At 44.3% G+C, this 12,717-nt stretch overlaps 1 protein-coding gene across 1 annotated transcript; it reads left to right on the forward strand.

Moving 5' to 3' along the window:
* The first annotated feature begins 1,872 nt into the window (after positions 1-1,872).
* LOC113922500 (60S ribosomal protein L32-like) lies at positions 1,873-2,371 on the forward strand. The gene has a single exon (XM_035721845.1). It carries the CDS (start codon positions 1,918-1,920, stop codon positions 2,323-2,325), a length of 408 nt encoding a protein of 135 aa, XP_035577738.1. The 5' UTR covers positions 1,873-1,917; the 3' UTR covers positions 2,326-2,371.
* Positions 2,372-12,717: the final 10,346 nt, after the last annotated feature.

Consider the following 12,717-nt stretch of genomic DNA (forward strand, 5'->3'; position numbering starts at 1 on the left):
CAGAGAGAGACACAGCGAGAGAGGGAACACAAGCAGGGGGAGTGGGAGAGGGAGAAGCAGGCTTCCTGCTGAGCAGGGAGCCTGATGTGGGGCTCGATCCCAGGACCCTGGGATCATGACCTGAGCCGAAGGCAGATGCTTAACGACTGAGCCACCCAGGTGCCCCTCTTTGCCTTATTCTTATTCTTGGGTCAAATAATTCAAATTTCACTATCAATTATGATGTTATTTGTAAATTCTTTATAGATGTCCTTTAACAGACTGAAGAAGTTGTCTTTTATCCCTGGTTTGCAGAGAGATTTTATCGTGACTAGGTATTGACTTTTGCCAGATGTGCTTTTGCATCATATAGCTTTTCTTATCTATTCTGTTAACAGTATGAATTATATAAAATATAATATTATGAATATTATATATAATATATAATTATAACATACGTAATATGTAATATAATGAATTATATAAAAATTTAATTAAAAATGTAGTATAAATGCTATAAAAATAAGTTATATTCCACATTTGAGTAAAATCATATGGCCTTTGTCTTCTCTGACTTATTTCACTTAGCATAATACTCTCTAGCTCCACCCATGTTGTTGCAAATGGCAAGATTTCATTCTTTTTACTAAAAATTTTCCATTGTTTATAGATCCCATATCTTCTTTGTCCATTCATCATGTGGAATTAAAGAAACAAAACAAATGAGCACAGGAGACGAAAAAAAGAGGGAGAGAGAAACCAGGAAACAAGTCTCTTAACTATAGAGAGCAAACTGATGGTTACAGGGGGGAGGTGGGCGGGGGATGGGTGAAGTAGGTGATGGGGATTAAGGAGTGCTCTTGTTGTGATGAGCACTGAGTAATGAATGTACAGAATTGTTGAATCACTATATTGTATGCCCGAAACTAACATAATGCTGTATGTTAACAACACTGGAATTAAAATTTTTAAATGTAATAAAAAATAAACAATTTAGAGGGAATGAGAGTAATGGAAAGACTGTTTCAAACAGTGGGCAAAGAATGCCTCTCTGAAGAGATCACATTTGAATAAAGACTTAAATAAAGTAAAGGAGCAAACTGTGCAAAACTTTGAGGAACTATCACCCCAGGCACCAAGTGGTAGAAGGTGGGTTTGAATAGATAACCAGGGGTTATTTATATCAGCCTTTGGATGCCATTTAAGGAGTTTGGGATTTTATTCTGAGTCCCCTGGGGAATTGTTAGAGGGTTTTTAGAAAAAAAATCCATAAACTGATTTATGGCTTTTAAAGATCCTTCCAGCTGTCGTGTGGAGAATTGGATGCAGGTGTCAAGAGTGAGTGGAGGGTCAGTGGGGACTGTCTTATCGGGGTACCAGGGACACAAGCACCCTGGATTAGAATGGTAACTGATGAGGTGTTGGAAAGTGACCTGTCTGGGGTTTGCTGTTGGATTGGATCCGGTACCAGGGGAAAGTGAGGATTCAGGCTGGGTGTCTGGCTGTGCCACTTACTGATGGGAGATAGAATCAGGAGGCCTGCTTCTGCCATGCTGATATTCACCTCTTTCAGTGAATCCAAAATAAATAACCAGACACACTGTTCTGGAGCTCAGGGAAGAGGTGAGAGTAGAGAAACAAAACTGGAAGCCTCAAGAATATAGATGATACTGGGGCGCCTGGGTGGCTCAATCGTTAAGCGTCTGCCTTCGGCTCGGGTCATGATCCCAGGGTCCTGGGGTCGAGCCCCGCATTGGGCTCCCTCCTCCGCGGGGAGCCTGCTTCTCCCTCTCTCACTCCCCCGCTTGTGTTCGCCCTCTCTCTGTGTCTCTCTCTGTCAAATAAATAAATAAAATCTTTTAAAAAATAAAAGAAAAGAGCTTCTCTCTCTTCCTCGGCGCTGCCTGTGGAGGTGGCAGCCATCTGTTACTGGGCATCATGGCTGCCCTCAGACCTCTGGTGAAGCCCAAGATCGTTAAAAAGAGGACCAAGAAGTTCATCCGGCACCAGTCAGACCGCTATGTCAAAATTAAGTGCAACTGGCGGAAACCCAGAGGCATTGACAATAGGGTGCGCAGAAGATTCAAGGGCCAGATCTTGATGCCCAACATTGGTTACGGGAGCAACAAGAAAACAAAGCACATGTTGCCCAGTGGCTTCCGGAAGTTCCTAGTCCACAACGTTAAGGAGCTTGAAGTGCTGCTGATGTGCAACAAATCTTCCTGTGCAGAGATTGCTCACAATGTCTCCTCCAAGAACCGCAAAGCTATTGTGGAAAGAGCAGCCCAGCTGGCAATCAGAGTCACCAATCCCAACGCCAGGCTGCGCAGCGAAGAAAATGAATAGACAGCTTGTTGTGCGCATCATATTTGTGTTAATAAAACCATAAAACCTAAAAAAAAAGAAAAGAAAAGAATATAGATTATACTTAATTTCATGCCACTAGGTGAGTTCACAGAGGAAAGGAGAGTAAATAGAACTGTGTGCTGGGGAATTCCAACACATGTAGAGTCAGGAGGAGGAGGGAAGGCCTACAAAGGAGGTGGAGAAGGAGCAGCCAGTGGGGTAGGAGGAAAACAGGGGGAGTGGGGTGGCTTAGGAGCCAAGAGAAGAAAGGGCTTTATGAGAAAGGGAGTGCTCCACTGTGTCCAGTGCTGCTGAGAGGCCAAGTAAGATAAAGATCAAAAATTGACCACGGACTTTGTCAGGAGGTCATTGGTAACATGGAAAAGAACATTCTCAGTGCGGTGGGGGTGGAGGGAACAACCTCAATGGAGTAGGTTGACTAACCCAGAGAATTAGAGTGACTGGGTTCAGTGGCTTGGAGAGAGCAAGTATAGACAAAGTCTTTATAAGTTTCACTTTAAAGGAGAGCAAAGAGATTACTTAGGCCTGAGATGGGAAATGAAGCCTAAGGGCGGCTTGTCACATCGCAGGTATTTCCCACTTGCTTATATGCTGCTGGGAATGAGCCCTACAAAAGGAGAAGCTGTGGGTACCAGAAACAGAGGGGATCATTGAAAAAGCAGTGAAGTCTGTGACTAATAGGGCAGCACGAGGTCCAATCACAACCCGAGGTACTGGCCCGACCCAGCAAATGGACCAGTTATCCACAAAGAGAAGGCAGGAAGAGGGAAAGCAATGAAGGTTGGTGGGCCAATGGGGTAGAGGCAGCGCTCTCCCTCCAGATTCCATCATCAGTGGCAGTGAAAGAAGAGATGGAGCCATCTGCTGGAGTGAGGAGGCTGGAGCAGTGCTGGAAGGGTGGGGAGAGAGGAGACAAACTACACATGAGTCCTATAGGTAAGAGAGTGAGGGGCGGTCCTGCCGAATGACCAGGCAGTGCTGAAGCCTACCTGTGACTTACCATAATCTGAAGTGAGGTCCATCAGCAGGGATGTGCATTCTTCAGCCTCCACGTTCTGCTACTTGGGCTAAAAAGCAGATGGAAAGCAGTGTTGGGATCTAGCATGCTGGTTGGGTGATGGTGACCCATCCAAGCTGTTGATTGCTGCGGTGGACTGTGTTATCTAAGCTGAGTGAAGAGGAAAGTGATAAATAGTAAAACGGTGTTAGGGTCAGTGGAGGTCTTAATGAGGTGGGAGAAGTCTGCTTGTGGAGGGGGGCGTTGGGGCAGTAGAGTCAAAGAGTAAGATGCTGAATCAAGAATTGGAAGATGGGGAACGCCTGGGTGGCTCAGTTGGTTCAGAGTCTGCCTTTGGCTCAGGTCATGGTCCCAGGGTCCTGGGATTGAGTCCTGCATCAGACTCCCTGCTCAGGGGGGAGCGTGCTTCTCCCTCTCCTTCTGCCCCTTCCCCCATTAGTGTGCTCTCTCTCTCAAATTAATTAATTAATTAATTAAAATAAAAAAAAAAAGAATTGGAAGATGGTTCAGCTATTGCCAATGACAACATCAGGGGGAAAAATCATGTGACAAGATGCTGGGGATTTGGTGGAGGAATAAATTGAGGAGGGCAAGGTGGAGGTCTGGATGTCGGATTGATGGATGGATTGTTTAGCTAGATGTGGTCCTCGAAGGCTTTGCACATTGAGTGTCTCTTGGACAGCTGCATAGGTCACTGCCCAGACGCACTCTCTCCTAGGTCCTATCAGCATTGCTTCTCCCCTTCCCCTGCTTTATTTCTACTGTATTTACTGCCAGCCAACATGTATTTAGGTTTTGTTACTTGTTGCCACCCCAGCCCCCTTCACGAAGGCAAGGATCTGCTTTGGTTCACAGCTGTAGCTTCAGAAATGAGGGACAGTGGGTCTGGAAGAGACAATGAGAGGCCCTGAGGACATGTACCTTGTCCCTTAGCCTGGTAACAGCCAGCACTTGAGAGGGCCACCTGGGAGGTGGTGCTCTCAGGAGAGTTACAGCAATGAGAGGAGGGGGACACACAGGGAAGGGGTGACAGGTGTAGGTTTTTTCTTTTTTTTTTTTTTTTGGAACACAGAGGATAAGAGTGAAAGGGACCAGGAAGTGAGTGGGAAATTTGGTCAAGTGGGTGACGTGCAGGACAATTTGGGGATGTGTCCAGGGGACCAGGGATGGCCAGAGAGGCTAGGGAGTATCATGGGGAGTGAGGTAACAAGGCATGGAGGACATGGGATCAGCGTTGGGGTCTTGTAGGAGAAGATGAGCTATTAATTTTCTTTAGGGACTCCCTTTAGGGATTAGCTTAGTGAATGGTTCGTTTGGGGAAGGAGGTAGTAATGGTCTTGCCAAGAGCCCATAGATTTCTGGTGGCCTCCTTAAATACTCTGGTGGGTTACATCATGAGATGTCTCTCCCACCCTCTGCACAGGAGCCCACACCCAAGTCCTGGCAGTTTGAAAAGATTGGGTCACTCTGCCCCGCATGGGCCTCGGTATCCTCACGATGAGCACGTGAAGCGGTGACACCTGTAGATGCCAGATGCCGGTGTGGTAGAGCAGACTGATGGGAGCTGGAGCAGTAGAGGGTTTCCCCCAGTGGCCTGCATTCCTGCCTGAGAAGATGCGCAGATGCGGGCTGGAGAGCTCCAGAGTCACTGTAATTTGGGCATAAGTAGGAAGTGACCCAACCTATAATCACTAATGGAGGAGGCCAGCTGACATAGAAGCTATACAACGCAGTCTCGGTATCTAGTCTCTTTGCCACACCTTTCCCTAATAACTCACTTCTCGCCCCATCTCTTAAAAAAAGGAAAGTGAAATTTGCCTTTTTAAAAAGTTTCCCTATAGCAGAGGTGGTTCTTTTTTTTTTAATTTATTTTTTAATTTTTTTATTTTATTATGTTATGTTAGTCACCATACAGTACATCATTAGTTTTTGATGTAGTGTTCCATGATTCATTGTTTTCGTATAACACCCAGTGCTCCATGCAGTACGTGCCCTCCTTAATACCCATCACCGGGCTAACCCATCCCCCCACCCCCACCCCTCTAAAACCCTCAGTTTGTTTCTCAGAGTCCAGAGTCTCTCATGGTTCGTCTCTCCCTCCAATTTCCCCCACCTTCATTTTTCCCTTCCTTCTCCTAATGTCCTCCATACTATTCCTTATGTTCCACAAATAAGTGAAACCACATGATAATTGACTGTCTCTGCTTGACTTATTTCACTTAGCATAATCTCCTCCAGTCCTTTCCATGTTGATGTAAAAGTTGGGTATTCATCCTTTCTGATGGCTGAGTAATATTCCACTGTATATATGGACCACATCTTCTTTATCCATTCATCTGTTGAAGGGCATCTCGGCTCTTTCCACAGTTTGGCTATTGTGGACATTGCTGCTATGAACACTGGGGTACATATGGCCTTTCTTTTCACTACATCTGTGTCTTTGGGGTAAATACCCAGGAGTGCAATTGCTGGGTCATAGCGTAGCTCTATTTCTAATTTTTTGAGTCACCTACACACTGTTTTCCGAAGTGGCTGTACCAACTTGCATTCCCACCAACAGTGTAAGAGGGTTCCCCTTTCTCCACAACCTCTCCAACATTTGTTGTTTCTTGCCTGGTCAATTTTTGCCATTCTAACTGGTGTAAGGTGGTATCTCAATGTGGTTTTGATATGATTTTCCCTGATGGCTAATGATGATGAACATTTTTTCATGTGTCTGTTAGCCATTTGTATGTCTTCTTCAGAGAAGTGTCTGTTCATGTCTTCTGCCCATTTTTTTGACTTGATTATTTGTTTTTTGGGTGTTGAGTTTGAGAGTTCTTTATAGATCTTGGATACCAGCCCTTTGTCTGTAGTGTCATTTGCAAATATCTTCTCCCATTCTGTGGGTTGCCTCTTTGTTTTGTTGATTGTTTCCTTTGCTGTGCAGAAGCTTTGTATCTTGATGAAGTCCCAAAAGTTCATTTTTGCTTTTGTTTCACTAGCCTTTGGAGATGTATCTTGAAAGAAGTTGCTGTGGCCGATGTCAAAGAGGTTATCGCCTATGTTCTCCTCTAGGATTTTGATGGATTCCTGTCTCACACTGAGGTCTTTCATCCATTTTGAGTTTATCTTTGTGTATGGTGTTAGAGAATGGTCACGTTTCATTCTTCTGCATGTGGCTGTCCAATTTCCCAGCACCATTTATTGAAGAGACTGTCTTTTTTCCATTGCATAGTTTTTCCTGCTTTGTCGAAGATTATTTGACCATAGAGTTGAGGGTCCATGTCTGGGCTCTCTATTCTGTTCCACTGGTCTATATGTCGAGCAGAGGTGGTTCTTAAGCACTTACATTTAAAAGGATATCTCACGGGCGCCTGGGTGACTCAGTTGGTTAAGCGACTGCCTTTGGCTCAGGTCATGATCCTGGAGTCCCGGGATCGAGTCCCACATCAGGCTCCCTGCTCAGCGAGGAACCTGCTTCTCCCTCTGGCCCTCCTCTCTCTCTCTCTCTCTCTCTCTCTCTCATTCTCACTCTCTCAAAATAAATAAATAAATCTTAAAAAAAAAAAAATAAGGGCGCCTGGGTGGCTCAGTTGGTTAAGTGACTGCCTTCGGCTCAGGTCATGATCCTGGAGTCCCGAGATCGAGTACCACGTCGGGCTCCCTGCTCAGCAGGGAGTCTGCTTCTCCCTCTGACCCTCTTCCCTCTCGTGCTCTCTACCTCTCATTCTCTCTCTCTCAAATAAATAAATAAATAAAATCTTTTTAAAAAAGTAAAAATAAATAAATAAATAAAAGGATATCTCAGTTTGCAGAACTATCCAGAGTTGAGATGTCAACAGAGGAGGTTAGGAAGTGGAGAGCCCCGGGCTTCCCCTTGGAGTTGTTCATGTTCTACACCAGGACACCCAGAACAAGGAGTGCCATTGACTAATTTGAACGAAGGCACCTTATGGGCAAATGGCCATCCTGAGTCAATAAACTTGAAAGCAAAGCCAGAGGGTATATCCAAGAGAAAACAGTGTACTCTTCATCTATATGAAATGGGAAGGTCATCGATCTCATTTACGGGATGAGAGAGTCAGGTGAAAAGTGGAGAGAGACGCAGGTATTTGAGTGATTCCAAGGAGTTCCAGAGAACAGCCTTTCTAGCAAGTCCTCCCCCAAAAGGCAATCTGCGATATTTTCTCTTCAATTCTGCATGAGTGGAGGGTCTCCCAGCATCTCTTCTAGCTCTCAGAATAGGTTTGCTTTGTGTTTCCCTTCTCCTTCCAGGGGTGAAGGTTCTAGTCTAACTGATCTTTGCATTCCCAGGACTTGGCCAAGACTGGACACTCAGAATATGCTCATGGAGCAAAACTGCTGTATATAATAATGTGAAGTTTCAGTTCTAAGACAATTCTGAGCTCAAATTTTTAATATTGTAAAATCAGAGTGGGCACTAAAAATAACTAACTTTTATTGAGAGAGCTGTATGAACTATATGATTTAATCCTCACAGCATAGTCTATGAGGTAGGTACCGTCATTACCTCCCTTTTACATAGAAGAAGAAGGAGGAGGAGGAGGAGGAGGAGGAGGAGAAGAAGAAGAAGAAGAAGAAGAAGAAGAAGAAGAAGAAGAAGAAGAAGAAGAAGAAGAAATACATATATAGTGTTTAATATGTGACAGGCACTGCTCTAAGCACTTTTACTTATATGAATTAATTAAATCCTGCTAATAAAACTTTGCGGTAGCTACCATCATTGTCCTCATGTTACTGACAGCAATACTAAGTTGCAGTAGCACATTTAGTAGGTAGCAGAGCTTGGAAACCTCCTGGGCTCCAGGGTCCATGTGATTAACCAAAATTATCCGCCAATAAATCCCCAAATTCCCCGCCCAAAATAATAAACATCCCGGGACCTTCCGAAACATCTATATTGATCTTGTCCAAAAATCAATATCATTCTGAACTCTGAACCCAAAAGATTCTGTCTTCTTAGGAGAGGGGAGAGTAATAAGAAATAGGAACACATTAATGGGAGGAAAAAAAAAAACCCAAGAGTTTTAGAACTATTATTTCAAAGCCTGACATCATCCTTTCAAGGATCCATGTGCCGCCCTCACAGTAAGTGGCTCCAGTATAGATTTCCCATTTGGTCATTAACACCCATTATCTCACTCCCCCCACAGACTTGCCAAATTTACTTTTAACTGCTCTCAGCACTGAGGCAGAGGGGGGCAGGATAATGAGTCTCCACAATGTATAATTATTATAAATGAGCAGAGATAAACTACACCTGTCAAAATAAATGATCAGCATCTTAAAACTGCTGGTTTCTTCATTCACTGTTTTGTAAACTTGAGTTACCCGTCCTTGCTAATTTCTCTGACTGCTATTCCCAGGACTTTTTTCCCCCCCGATTTGAGCCCCTAGAGTCAGCTCAGAAAGTGCTTGTCGCCCCCAAATTCTTCTGAGGATAAGAGAAAAGCTTGAAATAAATTGTTCCTCAGGGAATGAATTACTACATAACTAGAGTTCCCTGAAAGGGTGTCAGACATGGGCTGGTTCACTGTGACTCTATCAGTGTTCAGCCTCTCAATAGTACCCCATTTTTGTTCTTTTCCTAAGGTTTCTGCCAAAGTGACAAAAAGACAATGGCAACACAGCATAGAAAGCAAGCTCATTTTAAGTGTAACTATATTTAAGGAATGTTCAGCCGACAGTATCTTGGATGCAGAAACACTTATTTCCATAATCTCCGAAGTTCAAATCCAACTAACAAAACTACTGACTGGTCTACATCAGTGTAAAATAATTGTGTGTGTGTGTGTGTGTGTGTGTGTGTGTTTGCTTTTTAAAGATTTTATTTATTTATTTGAGAGAGTGAGAGCAAGAGAGAGAACGAGCGGGGGGAAGGGTAGAGGGAGAAGCAGACTTCCTATTGAGCAGGGAGCCCAATGTGGGACTCAATCCCAGGACCCTGGGATCATGAGCTGAACCGAAGGCAGATGCTTAATGGACTGAGCCACCGAGGCTCAGTGATTTCTAATGATTGTATACTTACGGTTTTTAATGATTGTATACTTGCGTCTTTTTCCTGCGCAATATTTTCCCTACTATCCTGGGTGTGTTAGGATTCTCAGGATGTGAGCAACAGAAATAAGGAAGGGACCTTTATTAGAAGGACAATGAGGTCACTGAGCAAATCAGAGATAGAACTGAATGATCAGACAAGAAGCAGGGAAACTCAGAGTGCTTCAAGAACAGAGACACAGTACTTCCTAGGGAGACTGGATCAGATTAATTCTAGCACCACACCTTCCTTTGAGACATCTGATTGACCTGGATAGAGCCATGTGTCCAAGTGCAAGGGTGGAGGAGCTGGTCCCTGTGAAAAGTGAGCCCATAACCAGAAGAAGGGAAAATAAAAACAATATAAAAAACCAGTGGAGCTCCAACCCTGTGTTTGGTTTGTTACCCCATACAGGAAATCCTCAGCTTTCCAGAATTTAGTCTCTGTTCTGACACACTCTGGTCCAAGACACAGATCCGTTTTTCTCTGAGTTCTCAGGTGACAAGCAGCTCTAAGAAATGAAGGGCCAGTGGTAGTCGGTACATGAGGCGTTTCAGACAACTCTGAGTCTGCAGATATGCTCTCTGTTGGACGGGTCTGGATACTCAGAGCATTGGGGAGAACAAAGTTTGGGTAGCTAGTCTCTATTTAACAAACACCCCCATAAAACTTCTTGTAGATATCTCTCACATACCCTCAATCCACTGCTGATCCTGTGGTTAGCTTTACCTTGGGGATAAATACATTTAAGGATGATATTCAAAACCCATAATAACCTGCATGGCACAGCCTCCGCTACCCCCACCCCCAGAACAGGTCCAGACCCTGCTGTATCAGGAATTACCCCTTTAGTTGTTGGATCATGGGAGGTCCAAGCAGATATATCCCAGCATCACAAGCTTGCCCCTCAGTCCTGAGGAGGGTCCACCCAGCTTGAGGGACCCTGCCATCTTGCCCATGGCTGCAGCCTCTTGAGCTGCAATTGCAACCTGTGTCTCCGGAGCCCTCTGGGAGCTCTAGTTGGAGACTTGGCATCAAGCCATTTTGCTGTACATCTGAATCTGCATTTCTTCTGTTGGATATCTGGGTTCCAGTCCTATTCTAAGCTATGGTCCCCAAAGAGCATCCAGATATTGAGAACAACAACCACCCTTTGTCCCCTGTAACCAGCTTCTGTTCCAATAATATAACTAGTATCTCATTCCCAACCTACGACTGGGGCATGGCCTGCTCTACACCATGTCCCTTGCCATTCATCCATATTTGTCTGTTCACAAACATTCCCTGGGGATGCTGAGATTGATTAAACACAATCCTTGTCCTTGAAGAACAAACAACCCTACTCTTGAGTCCCACCTTGCGCCAGGGGGCTGACTATCAACTCATGGAACTCTTAGAAAGCAATAGCCTACTTGGACATCGGGGTAGTGCTATGTCTAAAATTACTAAAACTAGAGGTACCTGGGTGGCTCAGTCAGTTAAGCATCTGACTCTTAATTTTGGCTCAAGTCATGATCTCAGGGTCATGGGATCGAGCCCCATGTCACACTCAGCGTGGAGTCTGTTTGAGATTCTCTCCCTCTCTGCCCTCCCCATAAATAAATAAATAAATAAATAAATAAATAAATAAATAAATAAATAAAATCTTTAAAAAAAAAGGAAAATTACTGAAGCTACACTCCACCCATTTGTTGGGAAATCTGAGTATTGGTCACTGTTGGCTGGAGAACTTGGATGTTAGAACCAATCCTTCCTGGGCGCCTGGGTGGCTGTTGGTTAAGTGACTGCCTTCGGCTCAGGTCATGATCCTGGAGTCCCAGGATCGAGTCCTGCATCGGGCTCCCTGCTAAGCAGGGAGTCTGCTTCTCCCTCTCACCCTCCCCCATCTCATTCTCTCTCAAATAAATAAATAAAATCTTAAAAAAAAAAAGAACCAATCCTTCCTTCAGCATTAGGAGATGCTCCATCCCCCCCAAATGAAATTAATTTAGCTCTCTGAGCCCCCCTCACCTTCCTTGGTCTTACTAAATAACCAGGAACATCTAGGCACACCCCCACATATAGCACCCCTTAACTCTCCCTAAATTCATTCTCCATCCTCATCAACGGAATTTTTGTGTTTTCCCTGTTCCTTGGGAACTTCAAGGCTAAGGGCTGTATTAGTCTGTACGAAATGTGAATGTTCAGCTTTCCCCAAAGACTCTGCTTTAATATAAAAAGTATGATACTAGCTTAGAGATGTCTCCATAAAAAAATCATCACCAAAAATAGGTTATTAATTCAGAAGATGCCTGATTTTGAGATGTCCTACTTTGTTACCCTAAATTTCAGACTTTGCTACATCCATGCCTGGCTGCTAGAAAGCTATCACAGTGTTTACAGAATACAGAAAATTGGAAGAATTAGCCAAAATGTATTTGAGGGTATATTTGTTCTTCAGAGAGAAAGTAACCCCCAAAAGGCAAAATATCGCTTGTGGATATCAGGAAAATTTTTGGTTTTATTCCAAAGGCAGCCAGGACATATAACTGAGCAGGCACCAGATTGTTTTCCTCCATTGGTTCTGCAGCGAAGGGAAACCTGCAAAGGTAAGTGGACAACGCTGGGTTGGCTGCATCTTATCAGTGCATCTGATTAATGTCCTAAGATGTGAAGAAAAAGCATTTGTAGGAATAAGTGGCAATTAGCATTCAGCCCTACAAGGGTGTCTCCCTGATTCATCAACCTGGACCTTCTCTACCCAGTGTCACCTGGTTCTGCCCTACCCCCCGCCCCCAGCTGCACTCAGCATACAGCATTCCAACCTGGTCCCAATCACCCAGGCTTCCATCTCTATCACTCTTTTTCCTGTTGATGGCCACGGTTCATCTCAAAGGCCTACTGTTCAGTCCCTTGTTCCAAACTATGACCTTGACTGACATTCAAAAGCCATCTCCAGCTACTCTGCCTCTGGATTCTCGGGGTGACTACCTTTCCCGATTCGTTTTGACCACTGGGCACTAGAATGGTGCCTCCATAAAAAGAGGATTGATAGTCAAGCATAGTCATTCTAAAATAAGCTAACATTTATCTTTCCCATAAAGACTGGCAATGGCATCAGGCCATTCCCTTCAAAAAGAAGCTGTGAAGTCTATTGCCTTTGTTTCTATCTGAGATTTCGTGAGGTTTTGTGCAAACAACAACAACAACAACAACAGCAGCAGAAACCTGATTTGCTGCCTAAGTGGTGAATTTGGAAGGTATGTGGACATCGAAGCTTACCTTTGGTTAGAGCAGTAGGGCCTCCCAGCTGGGTCTTTTGGCCCAGTCCTTG

This window comes from Zalophus californianus, chromosome 9 (genome assembly GCF_009762305.2).
Source record: "Zalophus californianus isolate mZalCal1 chromosome 9, mZalCal1.pri.v2, whole genome shotgun sequence".
Classification (NCBI taxonomy): Eukaryota; Metazoa; Chordata; class Mammalia; order Carnivora; family Otariidae; genus Zalophus; species Zalophus californianus.